The sequence below is a fragment of the Macadamia integrifolia genome, chromosome 6, assembly GCF_013358625.1.
Source record: "Macadamia integrifolia cultivar HAES 741 chromosome 6, SCU_Mint_v3, whole genome shotgun sequence".
NCBI classification, from domain to species: Eukaryota; Viridiplantae; Streptophyta; class Magnoliopsida; order Proteales; family Proteaceae; genus Macadamia; species Macadamia integrifolia.
In genome coordinates this window covers 4743599-4766876 of record NC_056562.1, presented here as the reverse complement: position 1 = coordinate 4766876, position 23278 = coordinate 4743599, and the positions used below count along the sequence as shown (strand labels likewise).

Below are 23278 nucleotides of genomic sequence, written 5' to 3'. Positions count from 1 at the left end.
GAATTGATAACACTGATAAAGCCAAGAGGTGACGTTTCCTCTATAAAGCCGAATTATCTTATTAGTTTACCCTATTTTAATTCTCTAGTCTTATTTTTTTTCCTACTCTCTCTCTCTCTCTCTCTCTCTCTCTCTCTCTCTCTCATATGAAAGTACGATTTCCATCAATTTCTTTTGGATCCAATAGACAAGACCAATGTTATCAATTCGGCCGAATAATTCGCGAATTATTCGGCCGAACCGAATTTTTCCGAATTTTATCAAAAATTCTGACCGAATCCGAATTAAAAATAAAATTCGGTAAAATTCGCGATTTTTTCAAAAGTGAATATAAAACGTGAATAATTAGGACCGAATCCGAATTAAACCGAATTATTTGGTCCACTTAAACAGTATTTAAAAAACAAAAAAAAAAAACCAAAAACAAAAACAAAAACAAAAAAAAAACCCAATAAGCTTTTTTGACCGCTTTTTTGACCGAATCCTTAAATTAATCGACCGAATTATTCTGAATAATTCTCCACTCGAATAATTCCCGAATCCGAATTTGCTAACTATGGACTGGACCAGCATTGGATAATAATAGCCTTACACGCAAACTCCCATATTATTGTCCTTCCTTGGTTATTGGTATCTTTCTCCTTCCTCTTTTTTTTTTTTTTTTTTTTTTTTTTTTTTTTTTTTTTTTTTTTTTTTTTTTTTTTTTTTTTTTTTCTTCTCTTGATAGAAGAAAACTTATATTACAAAAGCAGGACAAAAAAATGTGAGGAAAGAAAGTTATACAATCATCCAAAGACAATAATGAAGGTACGGAGGGGGGTGGGGAGTTATCCCAAATTATAAAAAGACTTCGAAGATCCAAAAGAAGCTAAAGCATCAGCCACTTAATTATCTTGCCCGTAAACATGTATGAAGATAACTGAATGGAGTTGCGAGGCCAATCTACAGCAATCATCAAGAATTGCTAATATTCGCCAAGGAGTAATAGAAGCAATCCATCTCAATAAAAAAATAACTCCTAAATTATCACTTTCTAGAATGAGATGAATGAAATTTTTGGAGACTGCAATAAAAGGAGTTTGTTGAATTGTGAGAGCTTCAGCCACGTAAGCAAATGAGATGCCAATGAATTCAGTCTTTTTTGCATATTCATTTCCCATTAAAATGTGTACAAATATCTGCATTTATACAACCTTGGATTACATTGATCTCAATGATAGTGGCTGCAATCCTTTAAAATGTATGTTATCTTTCCTTTTCTTTTTTTTCCTTCTTTTTTTACTTTTCTTTTCTTTCTTTCTTTCTTTCTTTCTTTTTTTCTTTTTTTTCTTTTTTTTCTTTTTTTTCTTTTTTTTCTTTTTTTTCTTTTTTTTTTTTTTTTTTTTTTTTTTTTGGCCTTTTTGTTCCTTCTAATAAATTAACCATCCTGTACATGAATCAATGTGGAAACAGGTGCAGATGAGAAAATGTATCTACTTATCGTTGTCTTTCCAAAGAATAAGGGGAAAAATATATAACTGAAGTATCACCAACCATTGAAGATCAATTAATAGAAGGCAAGATGGGGTTCATGCCAAGTCCATTCCCACCAAAAGTTCCAGGCTCAGCATGCTTTACTCTTCCAAAGTGTCGGATATGACGCAAAAGCCTGGCCAGAAAAGTGTTATGGCATATGGTAGAACTATCACACACAACCGCTACATGCTTGCGTGCTCTGGTTATAGCAACATTCATTCGCCTGCTATCACCAAGGAATCCAACAGCTCCCAGTGTGTTTGACCGGACCTGCATAATAAGAAACATACGTCATAGGCCTTTAAACATCATGAACTCAACGATGATCTGTCCATAATGGGCTCCTGTTAGGACTTGAAATATCAACACCGTAAGTGCCAGAAGAAAATCATATGCATGAATGTAATTATTCCATTAAGAGAATATAGACCCTTGAGATAATTATAATTAGGTTGTTACAGTCATTTTCCATTTACTTGAGTTCTAAGACCCTAGCATCCAAATCAAGCATAGAGGTTGAAGGAAAATAAAAATGTTAAAACTAGATTAGCATGTTGCTTTAGGTATTTACAGGGAAGTTTGCAATTTCAGGTTACTAAGACAAATATTCTCTTCTAAGAGGTTCCTACGTAAAAAAAATACTTGGATAACTGACAGCGACTAATCTTCCAGCAGAGGAAGGATTCTAAGATTTTCTGGATACTAAAAACAAGCAATAGGATCAATTGTTCAACATTTTCTCCACCATCATGATATAGACAACTGAAAACTAATTGGAGCATATGAGACATACCATTGATATAACTACTGCATCAGCCTCTCGACCTTGAAAGCTGTCAATAGTTGCAACCTCAACACCAGCAGCCACTGGATATTCATCAAGCTTATCCCTTAGGAGTTGAACCTGAGCAACATAGGGAGATTGCACTGTAATGGTGTTCGGTCTAACTCCTGCATATAAGTTTGAAATGAGAATGCATTAAAATCAGGAGAACAAAAAACTTGGTCAGTGTGCAAACTTTCACTAAAGTTATAAAGCGCAAGTCAAATGCCAAGAGAATGTGATGATACTTTCAGGCAGATAAAAACCACACAAAGTTGTTGTATGACAGAAAATTCAAAGATCATGTCCGCGGAGTCATTGTTTATCCAAGGCATGGCTTGACCAGAAAACAAGTCATGAGATAGCTCTGGATAGGATACGAGGTCTTTATTGAAGCTTTTGACTTAAGGAATGTGTCAGAAGACATTATGACGGTGTGGACTGACATTGATTGTAGATCTAACTAAAACAATGACACAATTTGTGGAAGTGAAGAAAAGCTACAGTAACATGGTCAAGCAATTAAGTCAGAAGATATCCATCTTTGTTAAGATGAATCTATTGCCCAAGGTGGTGCCAAGTTGTGTTAGTTGACATTCACTGTGACTAACATGCTTGTCTCGAGAAATGCGAGATATTGAGTTCACCACAAGCCCCCTCCCTTGGCTCTCCTCTCCGTCATGATCTAGCTTCCCCCCCCCCCTCCAACCCTTCACCCTCTCTCCCTGCTTCCAAAACCTGGTCTTGTCTAGACCCCTCAGCTTCCACCTCCCAGCTCTAAAGATGATCTTTCGCTCCATTACATCCCCCCTTTCCGTTCTTGTGATAAAAATAAAAAAATGGTAGGCTTTTGGCAGCCTTTCTCCTATGAAATCTCCAAATGGAGATTCTGCTTTGTTGAACACTTTTGTTACATTCCCAAATTCCTGTAATCAAACCAGTAAAACCAGAAAAAGAGAGAAAGAAAAGGAAGAGAGAGAGAAAGAGGAAGGAGAAACCACAGAGAGCCTCAAAGTGAGAGCAGCCTGTGATCAGTCCAGAATGAGGCTGATCGCAGGTTATTATATAAGAGTAATAATATGTGTACAAAGTCAAGACCGCCCCCAATACATAAGAACAAAACCCTAACAGCATATAGGGACCCGATAGGACTGAATTACCCCTATCGGGTCCAGAGGAAGGCACTAATCCCGATATTGGGATTAGCCCTTCTTGACACTCCCCCTTAAGTTGGAGCATATACATCACCCATGCTCAACTTGGTACAACCACTACGAAAGCTAGGAGTAAACAAAGACTTTGTAAACATGTCAGTTAACTGATCGGTTAAAGGAACAAACGGAGTCTCAATCAGCTTCTTCAGAACAGCATCACGAACAAAAAGACAGTCCACTTCTATGTGTTTGGTCCTCTCATGGAAGACCGGGTTACTAGCAATGTAAACTGCAGCTTGGTTGTCACAATACATCTTCATTGGCTTGGTCATTGAAAATCCCAACTCCAAGAGTAAAGACCGCCACATCAACTCAGCCGTGGTATGAGCCATAACTCTGTACTCAGCCTCTGCACTAGACCAGGCAATAGTAGTTTGCTTCTTGCTACGCCAAGTAATGAGATTCCCTCCAACAAAGGTACAGTACCCAATAATAGATCTCCGATCACTAGCAGAGCCAGCCCAATCAGCATCAAAGTAGCCAATGAGATCCATATGCCGATTACAACGGTAAATCAATCCTTTTTCCAGGAGCACCTTTCAGATAACGAAGAACACGGACAGCAGCATCCCAATGTGCTTTCTGAGGAGACTGCATGAACTGACTAAGAACTCCTACAGCATAAGAAATGTCAGGGCGAGTCACAGTCAGGTAAATCAGCTTACCAATCAAACTCATGTAATGATGCACATCCTGAAATGGTTCACCATCATCAACACCGAACTTTTGGTGAGGATCCATAGGAATATCAACAGGTCTGGAAGCAAGCATCCCAGTATCAGATAGAAGATCCACAACATACTTTCTTTGAGACAGACTGATCCCTTTCTTGCAGCAGATCACCTCAATCCTGAGAAAATAATGGAGATGACCAAGATCCTTGGTCTGAAAATGGCGCTGGAGATGAACCTTTACTTCAGAAATACCTGCCTCATCATTGCCAGTAAGAATAATGTCATCAACATATACCACCAAGACCACCAGCTTGTCACCTCTGCGACGAACAAAAACTGAATGATCAGAATAACACTGAGAAAAACCACACGTGACAATGGTGGCACTGAACTTGTCAAACCATGCTCGAGGGGACTGTTTTAAGTCCATAAATAGCCGTGTGCAAGCGACACACATGACCTGTATTCTCCCCCTGAGCAATATAATCAGGAGGTTGCTCCATATACACCTCGTCCTAGAGATCACCATACAGAAAAGCATTCTTTATATCCAACTGAAATAACAACCAATCAAAGTTGACAACAAGAGAAATAAGAAGGTGAACAGAGTTCAATCTGGCAATCGGAGAGAACGTTTCAAAGTAATCCACACCATAAGTCTGAGTATACCCTTTACTAACCAGACGGGCCTTAACCGCTCAACAGAGCCATCAGAATGATACTTAACAGTGTACACCCAGCGACACTTAACCAGATCCTTACCAGGCTCCAGGTACCACGACTCACGAGAGCATCCATTTCTACATCCATAGTAGCCTTCCATCCAAGAATACGGAGGGCATCATTATGGGAACGGGGAATAGGAATAGTGGAAAGGGATAGTGTGAGGCCATAGATGGGAGACGGAAGATGAGATAATGACATAAAGTTATCAATAGGGTAAACAACCATGGATTTCTGAGTGCAGGAACGTGTACCTTTACGATGTGCAATTGGTAAGTCATCAGGCGGAGGAAGAGGAGCTTCACCAGTGGAAGACGGCAGTGGAAGGAGTGAATCTTCAGGATTAATGACCTCGCGACCTGGCTGTCCTATCTTCTTCCTGCGTTGATAAACTTGTATAGGAGGTGAGTCACTGGTACTAGGAGCATCAGGTAAGGGTATAAGAGACGGTATGGGTGGAGGAGATGGAGAAGACCACTCCGAACTAGAATGGGACACCTGAGGAGAGTAAAATGATGTAACTTCAAAAAAGGTCACATCAGCACTGATAAAATTCCGATGAGTAATGGGGTCATAACACTTATATCCTTTCTGGGTACGAGAGTAACCTAGAAAGATGCACTTAGTAGACCTCGGGGATAACTTGTCAACCTGCATATGCAGATTATGGACAAAACATACGCACCCAAAGACACGGGGTGGAGCAGTAAAACTGGGTAAATTAGGGAACAGAACAGAAAATGGAGACTTATCCGCTAGGACAGAGGATGGCATGCGATTAATCAAATAACAAGCGGTTAAAACACCATCACACCAAAAATGTTTAGGAACATGCATATAAAGCATAATGGCACGGGCAACCTTAAGGAGATGCCGGTTCTTGTGCTCTGCTACCCCATTTTGCTGTGAGGTATAGGCACAGCTAGTTTAGTGTATCATCCCACAGGTATCACAAAACTCAGATATATCAGTTTGAGCATATTCTAAAGCATTGTCAGAACGAAAATTTTTAATAGGAATGCCAAACTGAGTCTTTATTTCATTATAAAATTTGTGAAACACATGTAAAAATTCAGATCTATCCTTTAACATGTACAGCCACGTAAGGCGAGAATGATCATCCATAAAAGTTACAAAATAACAGAAACCAAATCTGTTACTGACTCTACAAGGACCCTATATATCAAAATGGACTAAAGAAAATAAAGACGGACTACAAGACACAGAGCGAGATGGGAAAGACACGATGATGTTTACCCAACTCACATGCCTCACACTCTAACCTAAGGACTGACTTAAAACTAGGAAATAAAAGTTGTAACCTAGAAAGCGACAAATGACCTAAACGACAATGCCATTGGAAATGAGTCACGTCTCCAACAGCCATAGCAGCAGCAGTAGAAGGAGGACAGCCACTATTGAGGTAGTATAACCCATCCTTTTCACGCCCTCCACCAATCGTCTTCCTCGTGTGAAGATCCTGAAATACACAGTAGGAAGGAAAGAAGGTTATTGAGCAATTTAAAGAACAGGTTGATTGACTTACAGAGAGAAGACTTAGTGGAAATTGAGGAATATGTAAAACAGACGATAAATAAATGGATGGGGTAGGGGAAATAGTACCATGTCCAAGGATTGGTGTGGAAGTACCATTAGTAAGGATAATAGAATTGGAACTAGCATTAATAGAAAAATTCTTAAAGAGTGATGACTTACGAGTCATATGGGCAGAGGCACCTGAATTAATGATCCAAGGAGTAGATGTAGTAGTAAGAAGGGTTGAAGTACCTGTGTGAACTAGAGTAGCAGCGGATGTAGATGCACCATTAGATGTATTAGAGGATGCCTCAAGAGTGTGCAAGTGCCAGAGCAACTGATTGATGTCATCGCGCATACCGGTAGCTGAATCTCCTGAAGAAGGTGTTGGCTTAGGATCAACTGGAGCCATTGTGTCAGTACCATTGTCAGACACTGCATGATTAGCTAATTGCGTTGCCCACTCTGGTTTTCCATGCTTTGCCCAACAAGTCTCAACAATATGGTTAGGCTTTCCACAAAAAGTGCACTGGTGAGCTGAACGATCAGAAGGCTGCCCACCAGATCCTCGACCAGCCAACCCACGACCTCCCCCACGACCGCGACCACGTCCACGATTGGCATAGAAGGTAGAACTATCTTTGGTGGATTGATCAGGTTTAGTGGAGGAAGTAATTCGCTGCAGTCGTGAGTAGGTATCATTCAGAGTAGGCACAGTATCCCCTGCAAGTAAGTGACCCTTCACTGCCTTCAAGTCATTGTTCAAACCATCCAGGAATTTAGAGACGAAGAACTCATTACCCTGAGCCTTCAATTTATCAATGTCAGTGGTCAAGGGTTGGAAGACATTGAGTTCTTCAACCATACCTCTGAAAGTACTGTAATATTCGAAAAGTGGCTTGTCCGACTGGCAAAACTGAAACAATTTTTCATAGCTATCATAGATACGGATCATGTTCTTCTCCTAAGAGTATGTCTCCTTCAAGTCATTCCACACTCCCTTGGCAGTAGAGTGAAACATGACATTGGCAGCCACATCTGGTTCCATACTATTCCATAACCAAATTAAGATTAATGCATTCTCTTTCTGCCATTCAGTGTAACCAGTGTCAGATTCCTTGGGAGTATCAGAAGTGGTGTAATCAAGCTTATGCTTCGCCACCAGATAAACTTTGACCGACTGAGCCCAAAGAAGGTAATTCGAGCTTCCTTTAAGCTTAATAGAAGTAATCTGGACATTCACATTGTCCGATGCAGAGAAGGTAATGGTAGGGGCAGCAGTAGTAGTCTTGGTCTCAGCCTTGAAAGCAAGAATTAAGGACAAGTATGTGGTATATGTTGGGAATACCACTCTCCATAATGGTTTTGATGACAACAAACAAGTGTGTATGTGCAACTAACCATTTTCATACCAAGTATGTTGTGAAGGATCAAGACACAAGGTTGCTTGACCTCTAGATCTACAATATGGAAAAACACGTCGAAGACCGAACACTTGAAGCAAGAGATCAAAGATCGAAGACTTAAAGCACGTCGAAGATCGAAGACCTGACGCAAGTGATCGAAGACACGAAGCCTAGAAGACTTGAAGACAAGTCTCTAGAATAGGTTGTAAAAACACACACTTGCACGCACCACACTCATGCATACATGTGTTAGGAAGACCCTAAGTAAGTTGGTCTCATGTTCGTGTCTGATAGACAGTCAAAAACACAAAACAAAGACCATCTGGTACTTATCGAATTGAACCGGTAACTACCAGATAGCCTCTGTGATGAAAAATTTCTCAGATACAACCAACAGAGACCATCCGGTACCTACCGGATGGAACCAGTACATACTGGATGGATCTTGATACTCTTCCGGTTGGCCGGATTGGTTCCGAATCAGATATACATCTCAGACATAGCCAAAAGAGGCCATCCGGTATCTAACGAATTGAACCGGTACCTACCGGATGACCCCTGAACACCTACAAAGGCTATATTTTGGACACAACAGCTAGTTTTATGAGTCTAACGGCTATAATTTGTCCAATGGTAACATGATCCGGTACTTACCGGATCCAACCAGTACTTACCGGTTGAGGCAACTTTTGCCCGTTTGAGTTTATACTCATTCCAAAATTGGAAATACTATTACCCAAATTAAGCCTAACCCTCTCACATATAAATACCCCACTAATGGCTTTATTAATTAATAATTAAGAGAGCATTAAACAATCATTATCAAAGCCATTGAGTGAAAATCAAGTTGTGTTCTTTCGAGTTCCAACTTTATGATTAAAAGCTCAAGTTCCAAGGAACTCAAGTGCGAATTAGAAGTCTCCATCATCCTTCATATCCAAAGGGAGACATTTAAGGTGCATGTTTTTATTCATTTCATATTCATAGCACGCACCGCACGAGGTAACTCAAAAACTCTATACCACTTTTCTCTATTACACTTGTCTAGACTGTACTTAGGCTAGTGTAGGATTCTCTTGTCCTATCAAGATTGTAAGGGTGCTTCTCTACCTGTAAAGGAGATTGTAAGGGTGCTTCTCTACCCGTAAAGGAGATTGTAAAGGTGTCTCTCTACCTGTAAAGAAGATTGTGTAAAAGGTTTTCTTCCCTACCTATTGTATTGATTCTGAAAGAGAGAACTAGTGGAATACCTTACAAGAGGATCTTGTAGGAAGTGGACTAGACTCTGGTTGAGTCGAACCACTATAAATCCCGGTGTAGTGTGATTGTGAATTTTTATTCCGCATTATTTTTAATTCATAATCACATTTGGAAATTCGATACATTCGAAAAGATTTTAATTTCCACTAGTATAACCTATTCACCCCCTCTAGGTTATTTCAGTAAATAGCAGAGGCAATCAAATAAGTAGAACTCACCAACCAGATCTGATAAATAGCAGCCAAAGTGCAACCGGACCCAAAGAAACCAGAAAAAAATCCAACCGATGGGGGGCTGGTATGGTAGTGTCGACCTTGATGGGAGAAGCAAAAGGAGACTTCAAAAACCTAGTAGAGTATGTAGAGAAGTAGTAAACCAGCAGCACATTAAACTGTGAAGTAGTAGAGCTTCACAAATAGGGCAGCAGTCAAAAATAAATCACACATAGGGGTGGCAGCCATTAAAAACCTGCAGAATTGTGTATCGGCTTCAGTGACTCCAGAGAATAAGGGCTGAATCCATGTAGTAAAGGTAAGAAGGCCTGATTGTGTTTATATCATTAAAATCAGGCCAAAAAACTTAAGGTAGGAGCAGCAATAGGTGGCTGCACACCAAAGAGGAGTAGCGCAGGGTTGATATCAGCAGAGAATGATGATGCAAAACCTTGATTTGATTACAGAGGCTTTTATACCATGTTACATTCCCAGATTCCTGTAATCAAACTAGTAAAGCCAGAAAAAGAGAGAAAGAAAAGGAAGAGAAAGAGAGAAAGAGGAAGGAGAAACCACAGAGAGCCTCAAAGTGAGAGCAGCCTGTGATCAGTCCAGAATGAGGCTGATCGCAGGTTATTATATAAGAGTAATGATATGTGTACAAAGTCAAGACTGCCCCCAATACATAAGAACAAAACCCTAACAGGTAACAGCATATAGGGACCCGATAGGACTGAATTACCCCTATTGGGTCCAGAGGAAGGCACTAATCCCGATATCGGGATTAGCCCTTCTTAACAACTTTCTGGGCAGCCGGCCTCCCTTCCCCATTATTAAAAGTTCCCTCACAAAACAAAGGAAACCTCAGGGCCTTCTAGCAACTTTCTCCCTGACACCGGAGCCTTTCTCTTCAACTTTGCTAGGGAACAGGATATGCTCAAAGCCATTAAAGGAGGACCTTGGCACATTGGTAACAAACCCATCTTTCTCCGACAATGGAAACGATATATGCAACTCCACAAGCTTGATCACTGTTCTATACCTCTGTGGATCGCCCTCCCTAATATTCCTCTTCATTTCTGGTGAGAAAAAGGCCTAAGCATCATTGGCTCCATTGTAGGAAAACCTCTCTTTACTAACATCCGAACTAGAGAAACGCAGCAGCTCTCTTATACTCGCATCTGTGTTGAAGTGACTGCCGATGTCGTGGCTGCCACCTCCCACCTCTATCATTGTAATGGATGATGAAGGACTCTTCCACCAAGACATCGTTTATCATTGGATACCCCCCCTCCCCAACAGCTCTAATTGCAAGGTTTTTTTCCATCACTCACTTAACTGCGCAAAACCATCTCCTCCGGCTCCAGACGAAATGATGGCCCTCCCCCTCCTCCACGGTTGAACCTACACCAACCTCCACCCCTAACCATTCGATCTACCCTCCCACCAACTTTTACACAACCAACATCTCCCACAACCACACGACATCCACTACCACCGCCACCCTCCACTCATCCACCTCCATCTCAACTGCCACCCCTCGGAAAATCACCACCTCTACCCACTCCTAGTAACGCCACCGCCACTTCCCGCCATCCCAACCGTGGACGGAGGAGGAGCAGGACCAAGCATACTTTGAAAAAGCATGCACCTACCTCTATCAGCCCATGTGTTGGTAGCACCTGCCTGTCTACTGGCTGCTCCCATTGCCCTACAGTCAACAACATACATCGCATTACTCGGATTGCTTTCGGCCCCCTCAGGTCTCCCAGTCCTACCTCTGCTGATCCCTGCCATTTTTGTCGCCTACTGCTGCCTCCCAACCCTCTTCAATCCTTCACCAAAATCTCCCTCCTTCCAACTTTCTTCCTTTTGCTTCTTATTCTGAGAACTTTCCTTTTTCGAAATCCTCTAGAAAAGACCCTTTGCCTATCCACCCTTCAGGTCACCTCCCCTTTTTGTCGAGCCTCCCTCCCTTACTACCCCTCCCTTCTTCGATAATTCCTATCTTGCCCTCCACTTCTTCCACAGCTCCCTCTTCCCTGGCCCATTTCCCTACCTCCTCCTTTTCCTTAGCCCATCTCTTAGCTTAGCCCACTAATACCAATTTCGCCTCTTATCATTCTCATGTGGCCTATCTTGACCTCTCGACCAATCAACCTATCCATAGTGATACCCGGTCCACCATCCCTCCTGCACCCTTCCTAGGTCTTCCTGACCCGACTTCCCTTCGTCACTTGGGCTCTTCATCTCTACCCGCTCCCACCCACCACGTTGTCCCTCCTCCCACTGTGCCACTATTTGGACTAGCCACCTTTTCCCCTCCCTCCAGGCCATCCACTCTAATCAGGAAATTTATCCTGCCGTCCATCCCCACAAATCCAACAAAGCCCGTGGTCCTAATGGCTTTAGTAATAGGCTTCTTCTCCTCTTGTTGGGATATCATTGGAGAATATCTCATCAAAGCCATCAGAAGCTTCTTCTTCAATCCCTCCCAAACCCAAAACATCAACCACACCTATCTATGTCTCATAAAGACGGCGCTTCCTCCATGGTTGACTTCAAGCCTATCTCCTTATGCAACTTCCATAGTTGTCACGGTGTTATGGCGAACCAAGGCGGTAGAGGGGTGGCTAATCAATTTGGTGATCAATCGCCCACTATGGCGTTGCCATCGCGATCATATGACCCATGTGTTAATTTTTTTTATTTTTTTTTGGTGAATAATTTAATTCATAACCAAAGAAGAAAGAAAATACAAGCCCCTAAGGAGGGGAGGGAGAAGTTAACAGTCCTCTCTGCTTATTTCCTTTGCCAGAAAGCTAAAAAATGTCTAAGCGGTTCCAAAAGTTTGGAACTCTTCTACTTTTTGCAACATCTCCTCCCGTGTCTCTTCTTGCCGAGAAAAGTCTCTCTATCCAATCTAGAATTTAATCTGATCTCCAAAATCTTGTGCTTGCCATGGAGGAAAGATTGATTTCCTCTAATCTTTCCCTCCTAGTTCAAGAGGAAAGTTTTCTTCACCAGAAAGCTCGGATCAAGTGGCTTGATCTTGGCAACTCTAATTCTTCCTTCTTTCATCAATCCCTTAAGGCTAGGTACAACGCCAACACCATTCGCCTACTCCTATCATCCTCTGGTGTTGAGCTCTCCTCCTCGGTGGATATCAAATTGGAAGTTGTCTCTCATTTCACTAGCATCTTTTCCCCGAGCTCTCCCCCCCTCTTCCCCCTTTCACCCATAACCTCCTCAATAAATTCAAGCCTGATGATCTCCTCCCTAGCCTTCACTCCATTCCCTCTATGGATGAAATCCTCTCGGCCATTCTCTCTGATAAAGCTAATCGCGCTCCGAGCCCAGACGGCTTCAGTATGGGTTTCTTCTCTTCTTGCTGGCATATCATCCTCAAGGATCTTATCCTTTCTGTCCGGAGTTTCTTCCTCTGCCCCAATTAGATCGGTGGAATCAATCACATCTTTCTTTGTTTAATCCCCAAGAAAGAAGGTGTGAATTCTACAAATGATTTCAGACCTCTCTCTGGAATCTTCTTTATAAATTCATTGCTAAAATCCTTGCTAATAGGATTCAGAAAGTCATTGATTCCCTTTTGAGCCCTAGTTAGTCTGCCTTCATTGCTGGAATGAGCATTACAGACAATATCATTCTCTGCCATGAGATTGTAAATCTCACCCCTCCACTGCTCTCCTTAAAATTGATATCCACAAGGCCTTTGACACTATGAGCTGGGATTTGATTTCTAAAGTCCTGCTCCACATGTCTTTCCCCCCTTCCTTTGTCTATTGGATCCATTGCTACATATCCTCCCCCAGATTCTCTGTCCTGATCAATGGTAACCCGGCCAGCTATTTCCCTCTTCTCGAGGCATTCGGCAAGGCTGCCCCCTCTCCTCGTTCCTCTTCTCCCTTTCCCTGGAAGTTCAATCTCATTCTATCCAATCTGCCACAGACTTAATCTAATTACTCCCATCCCCAAATGCAAATCTCTTCGTCTCACCCATCTTGCATTTGCTGATGATATCATGATATTCTCCAAGGCTGACCCTCTTTCCATTTCCTCCATCATGTCCTCACTCCACTCCTTCGAAATGCTCTCCGGTCTCAATATCAACCTACTCAAGTCTAATCTTTTCCTCTCGGGTGTCTCTGATGAGACTCAGGATCTCCATATCACTAGGTTCTCTCGAGGCTCCCTCTCGGTCAAATACCTAGGGCTCCCTCTCATTTCCTCTAGACTTTCGGCCCATCATTGCTCTCCCTTACTCGACCTTATGAGGAAAAGGTTTCAGCTTTGGAAAGTCAAGCTTCGATCCTATAATGGGAGTCTCACCCTCATTAGATTTGTCCCCCAATCAATGTACCTTATTGGTCTGGCATTTATGCCCTCCCTTCTTCCATCATTAAGTCCATAAAAAGGCTTCTCTGCTCCTTCCTTTGGAAGGGATCGGATACTTCCAGGTTTCTCCATCCTCTTGGCTGGGACAAGGTCTGCCTTCCTAAATCTGAAGGTGGCCTTGGTATCAGAAGAATCAAAAAGTCAACTCTATGGGTATCCTCAAACTCATCTGGAAAATTGCGTCGAAGCAAAGGAGTATCTGGGTTGATTGGATCCATTCTTCCCTACTTATTAACCACTCCCTCTGGACTACCCCCATCCCTTCTGATGCCTCCTGGATCTGGAGGAAAATTCTCAGCCTTAGACCTCTGGCCCTTACTACCATTTCCTTCTATATCAGTAATAGTCAATTGACTTCTCTTTGGTTGGATCCCTGGCACCCTTCTGGCTCTCTGGTCACTCCCAGGATTATCTATTCTCGGATCTTCCCATGTCTGCCCTTGTTTCCTCTATTCTCTCCCCTTTGGGCTGGTCCCCACCCCACTTCTCCCCCCCTCTTGTTGACTTCTGGTCCTCCCTTCCCCCTCTCCCCCCGGGCACTGGGGAAGGGAAGACAAATGCATCTGGCTCCCCTCTTCCACTGGGACGTTTTCATTTGTTTCTGCTTGGTCCTTTGTTAGATCCTCTGGCCCTGTTGTCCCTTAGCGAAATCTCGTCTAGTTCAAAAGCCACATTCCTCGCCATAGTTTCACGGTTTGGAGAAGTCTTTCTAACTGTCTTCATACTCAATCCTTCCTTATCTACCGGCACATCCCTGTCAACCCCTTCCTGCTGCCTCTGCCCTTATGATCTTGAAGACTCTTCTCACCTTTTCTTTTCTTACCCTTCTCTTCCTCTGTCTGGAAGAAAGTCCTCTCTAGGTGCTGGCCCTCTTGTAAACCCATTCTCCCTCTGGATAGGGAATCGATCTGGATTGATATGACCTTTGCGAGGACCACCATTTATGATACTATTGGAAAGCTTGCCTTTTCTGCAACCATTAACCACCTCTGGATGAAGCGTAACATCCATAGATGGTCATCCAATTCCCACTCTCCGGACAAGATTTGGACTGCCATCCTCTTTGATGTTACCTCCAAATCCACTCCTTCCAACTGAGGCCTGTCCCCAGTTCCCTTAGGAACAGTCATATCATTGCCTCTTAAAACCTTCCTATTGACATCATCCCCCCTACTTGATGCTTTCCCCCTCCCCCCCCCCTTTTTTTTATGTATCTCTTTGATCGTTTGGCTTGGCTGCTGGTTGTTCGCTTCGCTGCTAATTGGTGTTTTGTTTTGTTTGTTCTTTTTTCCCCCGTGGCAGGCTTTTCCTTGTTGGCTTAAGCCTCCCCTCCCCTCCCCCCGCCTTCTCTTGTATATTCTTTCTGTCCTTTGGTTATTAAATTATTTAATTATCCAAAAAAAAAAAACATCCTTGATACGTCTCAAACCCAATACCCCTTCATTTTTGGGAAGACAAACTGCTGCCCAACTTATAGGGCGAAGAAATCTTGTGGATTCACATCCTTTCCAAAGGAAAGCAGCAAAGATGGCCTCCAATTTTGAAGAAATGGATTTCGGCAACCCATAAATACTGGACCAATAGATGTAGGAGGCTTAGAGAACAGATCTAATGAGATCAAGACGCCCAGCAAAGGAAAGGAGCTTGCCTTTCCATAATTGAAGCCGTTTTCTGATGAGATCCAACATAGGAGAGCAATGATGAGCCGTGAGTCTTGCTGGAATTTGAGGCAGCCCCAAATACCATGTGTTATTTTTTTATTTTCCCTATTTTCTAAAGTTATTTAGTACGTTACAATATATATCCTATGATATAAAAAATCAACATTAAGCAACATCAAGTCATAAACAATCAATATAGTCATACTCACATCAAGTCATCAAGAATCAACATCACTTATCGACATTTAGAGAAATGCTCTTGTTCTATAATAAGTTTGATTAGTCAAATGATTTTTTGTTTACATTAGACTTTTTGTATTAGGTATAACACAAAACTAACTTTCCAACAATTCTAAGATTACTTAAATCTGAGTTGTTACGATAAAGTTATGTTCCAGACAACCTTATTTTAAAGTGCGTGAATGTTGTTAACTCGCTTGAATGGAAATAATTTTATGGACATCAAACCAAAAGATTATTTTACTAGACTTTTGGCTTTTAGCAATGTTTTACTATGATAAGATTTATAAAATTTTCAGAATTTAGAAAAAAAAAAAAAAAAAAACTAGCAGTTGAAAGTTGAAAATCGCCCTATAACCAAAAATCAAGTTTTAGTTTTGGACCGGGGGGTTGACTTTCTATCCATTTGGAATTTAATTCTTAAACTATTCTTATTGAATTCAAATAGGGTGTATTTGTTTATTTATGCATAATATCTTAAGTAAATGATATTTGGCATAAATAAGTGACAAAACATAAAGCGGCATACAGTGCAATAAGGTGATAGTCGCCTTGGCGATGCTTTGACAACTATGGAACCTCCTATACAAGTTCATTGCTAAAGTCCTAGCCAATCGCATTCAAGCTGTTATTGACTCTTTTATTAGTGCCAATGAATCTACATTCATTGTCGGCTGGAGTATAGCTGACAATATCATCCTTTGCCTCAAGATTATCCGTGGCGGCCCTTCTCAAAATTGACATTCATAAGATTTTCGACTCCATCAGATTGGACTTCAACTCTCAAGTCCTTTTATCCATGTCTTTCCCCCTCCTTTGTTAACTGGATTTATTGTTGCATTTCCTCTCGCAAGTTTTTTATTCTTGTGAATGGCTCCCCAGCTGGCTTCTTCTCCTCCTCTATTGGTATCCGGCAGGGTTACCCCCTCCTTTTTTGTCTCGCCCTTGAGGTCCTCTCAAAATCCATCCAATCCCACACTGACAACCTCTTTATCTCTCTCATCCCTAAATGTAAAGCCTCCAAGCTTACCCATCTCGTTTTTCCCGATGATCTCATGATTTTCTCAAATTCATATGAGGTTTCCATCCAAACCATCATGTCCTCCCTTCATCTCTTCAAATCTCTTTTTGACCTCCGCATTAATCTTCTCAAATCCCGTCTCTTCCTTGACGGTGTCTCCCACTCTTGCAAAGCTCGCCTTCTTAAGCTGAAGTGCTTCTCTCTTGGCTCTCTGCCTGTCAAGTACCTTGGCCTCCCCCTTATGTCCTCCAGGCTCACCATCCATCACTGCTCTCCCATTCAGCTTTGAAAAGGGAAGCTCTTGTCCTATGTGGATCGTCTGGCTCTCATCCGGTCAGTCCTCCAGTCTTCATACATTTATTGATAGGGAGTTTTTCAGCTTCCCAAATCCACCATCAAATTAATTGAATCCCTCTTTTGCACATTTTTTAGGAAAGGTTCCGATTCTGCAAATTCCTCCATCCCATCAGTTGGCCCTCTGTTTGCCAACTCTTCTTCCACCCTTAAGCTGATCTGGGAACTGGTTTCTAAACAGCCCGGAATCTGAGTCAGCTGGGTTACTTTTCTCTTCTCCACAAACTCTTTGGACTGCCACAACTAACCTTAATCCATCTTGGGTCTGGCACAAGATCTTCTATACTAGGCCCCTTGCCCTGACTACCATTCGATCCAATATTGGCAATGGAGCTAGGACCTCCTTGTTGATAACTGGCATCCAACAAGCATGCTTTCCATGATTGTAGGCAATTGATCAATTTATTCCTTAGGTCTCCCTCAGTCTTCTATGGTCTCCTCGATCATCTCCCTTGACTCTTGGTCCCCCTCCTAATATCCCCACTCTTGATGCCATCTAGCAGTCTCTCCACTCCCTGCCCCCCTTCCTCTGGGGCTGACTATACCATTTGGTCCCCCTCCATTCCCTAGCACAAATTTGTTTCGTTTAGAGCCCACATCCCTCGCCACAGCTTCACTTTGGAGAGCCCTCTCAACTACCTCCCCACCCAAGCCTTCCTCATTTACCACCATATTCTTGTTTCCCCTGCCTGTTGTCTTTGCTAGAATGGTCAGGAAGACAACAACAATCACCTCTTCTTTGATTTGCCTTTCTCCTCCGGCATCTAGAAGTTTGTCCTTTCCAAATTTGACCTGCCCAGAGAAGGCCCCTCCCCTTTCAGAGAGAGTGGCCGTGGATTGATGTCTTTCTGGAAATTCCATCTATGATACTGCTAGGAAACTAGCAGTTGGGGCTGCTATCAATCATATTTAGATGGAGAGTAACCTCTATAGATGGAGCTCCCAACTCTAGATCTTTTAATAAGATTTGGAAGGCCATCTACTTTAACGTCTCCTCTAAACTTGGTTCCCTCCCCCTTAGAACGGTTGTTGATTCCCCAAGGAACGGGCTTATTATTGTTTCCTGAGGTCTCCCTGTCTATTTCGGTGTACCCCCCGCCCTTTAGGGTTATTCTCCTCTCCCCCGCCTCTGGTTTTGTATATCCCTCCCCCCCCCCTTTTTCCCTTGTTTTATTAATTATTCATCCAAAAAAAATGCTTGTCTCAATCAAACACAAGGCACCCATGACTCTGGCTCATAGCCGAAGGATTTAAAACATCTCAGTAATCTTTCAGCAGAAATTTTATGGAAAAAAGCCAACAACAAAAATCTTATAGTAAAGAAAAACAATATTTTATCAACATTAGAATTATCAATCAACCATTCAAGCATTTTCTCCATTGAATTATTGGAAAGAATATCAAAAGAAACATCGGATTATCGAAGATGTCAGGAAGCTTGAAATGATTCAAAACATGTTCTCTGATGACTCCCTCAGATGGTATATTGCCTTACATTGTGATGGTTCACTAAATCAAGATAGGTTGATAGGATATCCTATGGAGATATTGCTAGACATCATGATGGAAGGTCTAGCAATACCTCCATAGAATGTCTGTCACGTTTGTCTTGAATTCTTGACCCGTTTCGAAGATTGACCCGCCTCAACATATGTTAACCCGACCCGACTTTATGGATCGACTTGACTTGGAGGAGTATATATGTACTATCGTTTTGTTAAGCAAGCATCGTGAGATTTGGGAGTTTTTCGTGTTAAGGTTTCTGGGCAAGTTTTCTTGTCGTGATTTGGCTGTTCTTAGGGGAGATCTCCATTGTAACTTTTCTTCCAACATAGTGAATCATGTTCTTTACCGATAAAGTGGTCTAACAGGGCAAGTGGGACTATGTAGGGAATACTAACGAGATGTGGACTAATATGACGACATGCATTAAGAAGGTGGCTAAAGAAGTCCTAGGGGTATCACAGGGTGGGTGTCGAGCTCCTAGAGAGACCTGGTGGTGGGACAACGAGGTCCAAGCCACCATTAAGACTAAGAAAGACTGTTTTAAGACTTGGCAGAGGACTAACGAGGCAGAAGATAGAGCAAGATATCACACTGCAAAGAATGACGCTAGGAAGATTGTGGGCAAAGCAAAGGCAAAGAAATATGATGATTTATATGAAAACCTTAATACAAGGGAAGGGGAAAAAGAGATTTATAGGATAGTTAAAATGAGAGAAAGGATGAGCAGGGATTTGGACCATGTCAAATGCATTAAAAGTGAGGATGGTAGAGTGCTTGTACGAAATGAGGACATTACGAAGAGATGGGGCGATTATTTTTGCAACATACTAAATGGAGATTTCCATGACTGACAAGGTGGACCCAAAAGTGGAGGGGCATAGACATGAATCCAACAAACCTAAGTGACATTTACTGCAGGTTGGTGAAAAAGAGGTTAATAAGGCCCTATAGAAGATGAATGTAGGTAGAATCCAGGACCAGATGAGATTCCAATTGAAGTATGGAAGAGCACGGGAGACATAGGATGTGTTGGCTAACCAAATTGTTTAGAAAAAAAATTTAGTACAAAAACTACACCAGCTGAGTGGAGGAGAAGCATTGTAGTTCTGATCTATAAGAACAAAGGTGATATCCAGAACTGCAATAACTATAGAAGCATAAAACTTATAAGTCATAGCATGAAACTATGGGAAAAGGTTATTTAAACTCACCTAAGAGAGGAAACCAATGTAACGGAGAACCAATTCGGTTTAATGCCATGGAGATCCATAACAGAAGTTATTTACCTCCTAAGAAGGCTAATGGAAGTTTTTAAAGCCCACAAAAAGGACCTCCATATGGTCTTTATTGACCTAGAGAAAGCCTATGATAGAGTACCAAGAGAGCTCATCTGGCATGTTCTAGAGAAGAGAAGGGTTGTGTAACTATGTGGATATAATTAAAGACATATATAAGGGAGTGGTGACGAGTGTCAAAATAACAAAGGGTTAGAGTGACGAATTCCCAATTACAATTGGGATGCACCAAGGATCAGCTCTAAGTCCTTATTTGTTTGAACTTATAATGGATGATTTAACCAGGCCTATACAAGAGTTAGTTTTGTGGTGTATGTTGTTTGCTGATGAAATAGTTATACAGATGAAACCTTATAGGGGATTAATACTAAACTGGAGCTATGGAGATCAAGCCTGAAATCAAGAGCTTTTATAATAATCAAAACAAAGACAGAGTAATGATGTGCCCCATAGCCAATCTAGAGGAGGGGAGGGAGTGGTGAAACATGGGGATCGGGAGCTACCCCAAAGTACCTATTTTAAATACCTGGGGTCCATCATTCACAAAGAGGGGGATGTTAAGGATGATGTTGCCCACAGGATTAAAGTGGGATGGATGAAATGGCGAGGTGCGTCGAGAGTGTTATGTGACAAAAGAATACCTATTAAAACTCAAAGAAAAATTCTATATAGGACAATTATACAACCAGCTATGACATATGGAGAGAAGTGTTGGGCAATCAAAAAGAGTAATTAGAATAAACTGAGAGCAAAGGAGATGAAAATGCTGAGAGGGTTATGCGGCAAGACCAGGAGAGTTAGGGTAAGGAATGATTGCAATAGAAACAATTTAGGGGTTGCGCCAATCTAGGACAAGCTCCCTGAAAGCCGGTTGAGGTGGTATGGCCATGTTCAACGTAGACCTATGGATCCGCTAAGGAATAGTGACAAGATTCAATTAAAGGGAGCTAGAAGAGATAGGGGCAAGCCTAATATGACTATTGACTAAGTGGTACAAAAAGATATAAATATGGTAGGTTTCGATTCTAGTATGACTACGAATAGAGTTTTGTGGAGGACTGGACCTGTGTTGCCGACCCCATATAGGGGTTGTTCTCATGAAGCAGCTTTGACTTCTGCTTTACCTCCTTCTCTTATCTCCATTTAGCTCATTTTAACCTCTCTTTTGTGCTTCTTTATTCCCTTATTTCCATATCAGATCCATGTAGCCGACCCCTTTTAGTTGGGATAAGGTTATGATTGTTCTTGTTTGTTATTGTATATTCTCCTCTATCCTCAGGTTATATGTGAAAATCCCAAGCAAAAGACCCCAAAAGTCGGGCATTTATAAACTTCATGCCACTGCCATTAGGACCGGTACCCAATCACACTAATCTATGCTCAGTGATTAGGCCATAACTCTTTCTGTACATCTCCAATTGGTCTGATTCTTTTTGCATCTGAAACTAGACTAAAAAATCTGCAGCTTTCATGTTTTGGCCGAAGTCTAATTCCAACTGTAGCACCCCTTAAAATTACCTTGAAGACGTGGGATATGAACTATGCTCAGACCTATGGAACTGGCTGCACCGCCCAGTGAATCCTTGCAACTAGTTGGCAACTTTGCTTTCGGGCAGTTTGAGACACTTGCTAGAGATTCTCTTCCCCTTTGACAACCATACCAAGGGATCAAGCACATGACTCCTAAGCCCAACCATACATGCTTCTCAAGGCATTCTCCTCCTTTGCTGCACATTTTTTCTCCTTAGCTCATTCTTTACCTTCGACACATGACTTCTCATTAATATACTTCCCCTTATTGGGAACTCTATCTATCTTGATTTATTGTGTCAATACAACTCAGATTTGAGCAATCTTGGATTTGGAAGTCTAAGATTGCTTAAATCTAATTTATATTAAACAAGTTATGTTCCGGTCATACCTTAATTTGGTGTGCTCAAATGCTATTTAAAATCACCCTGAATGAAAATAAATTTATGGACATCAAAACAAAAGGGTTATTTTACCACTCTTTTGGATTTTAGCAATGTTTTACTATTATAAGATTTATGGAATTTCCAGGTTTGAGAAAAACCCCAACATTCGAAAGTTGAAAATCTCACTTATAACTGTAAATTCAATTTTTGCTCTTGAATTGGAGGCCTTTTAGAATTTTAAGTTTAATTTTAATTATTTTTATTGGATTCAAATAGGAGGTATTTGCTTATTTATGAATAATATCTTCAGTAAGTGAAAATGATATTTAGCATAAATAAGTATTGTACTAGCTGAGAAAAACCCTAGCTAGTGTACAACATCATTCAGCATACACTAGCAAACTTGGGTTAACACCACAAGTATCCTTTTGGGTGCTCTTTTTGTGAAAATAGTTTCTGGATTAGCTTTAAAAGGTCAAAAATAGGTTGTATACAAAAAATCAGACCAAAAAACACACTTTCTGGGAGTTGAAACCAAGGTTTCCACATATCCCAGAAAAAGTACCTGGTTTCCCTAAAATTTTGCAGGTTTTGACCTTGATTTAGAACCTTGGACATAATGCAGTATATTCTAAAGACCTCAAACAAGACCAATAAAAGATCCTCAAGTTAGAAACTGTTGAAACACATCAAAGCTTAACTTGTTTTTCATTTTCCTTTGCTCTTAACATCTCCATTTCCCCCAGAAGAGGAGGTACTAACTGAATTTTTTAAGCACTAACTTTTGAAGTACAAATGTATGGACAGGACAGCCGCCATCACGTGGAACTCTACAGTACCATTCAAAATCTCAAAGCATGCAAAGAACCTCACTTATGAATAGGTTTTCCATTACCTACAAGTACATCAAATTAATTATAATTTATGGGCATAAAACTGAAGATGCCTCAAGGTCAAGGTACTAGTGCCAATGTGGTATACTCCTCCATGATGTTGTTGTTGTTACAACATTAGCAATAATACTAACAACAAAAATCATAAAGTATCAATAGCTGAATGATTTAGACAGCAGATTTCCATCCCTAGCAGGATGCTTATAGATGGCAAACAAAAATGTAATGGATTACCACAATACCACCAGAAGAGTTAAAAAGGAGACAGCAAGATCACGTTAGTAGCAATTCATATCTCAGCAGCTACAAATATATACCAGCATAAATCAGAGAGAAGACATGTTGCACAACAATATCTGATTCGCCTTCATTATAGAAGGATCCTGTGCCAGCTGGGTCCAAGTGCTCCTCACAGCCAACTGACAAACTGCCATATGGCATTCGTGTATCAAGTAAAAGCAATGGGCAGAGAGTTATCCATGTGGGCTGCAATTAGAATATGACAAGAGTTAACAAGATGTTTTGCACTTCAAATACCATAATGTAAATAACAAATATAATAATATGATATTTTTAGCTAGCCAAGAAATTTCAAGTTTCCCTTTATTTTTTTCTT

General features: G+C 41.3%; 1 protein-coding gene across 2 annotated transcripts in view; it reads right to left on the bottom strand.

The window, feature by feature from the left end:
• Nucleotides 1-1120: 1120 nt before the first annotated feature.
• The window catches only part of LOC122081421 (DNA-binding protein SMUBP-2), a 46039-nt gene continuing 23881 nt past the window's right edge, over nucleotides 1121-23278 (bottom strand). The window contains exons 5-7 of one of the 2 annotated variants that reach the window (XM_042648554.1): nucleotides 22980-23148; nucleotides 2309-2466; nucleotides 1121-1785 (exon numbers count right to left, since the gene is read on the bottom strand). In XM_042648554.1, coding sequence (XP_042504488.1) covers nucleotides 1543-1785; nucleotides 2309-2466; nucleotides 22980-23148 — 570 coding nt within the window. In that variant the 3' untranslated portion in view covers nucleotides 1121-1542. Of the gene's footprint in view, nucleotides 1786-2308; nucleotides 2467-5955; nucleotides 6430-22979; nucleotides 23149-23278 lie in introns of those variants that run through there. The other variant, XM_042648555.1, reaches the window with a different exon arrangement.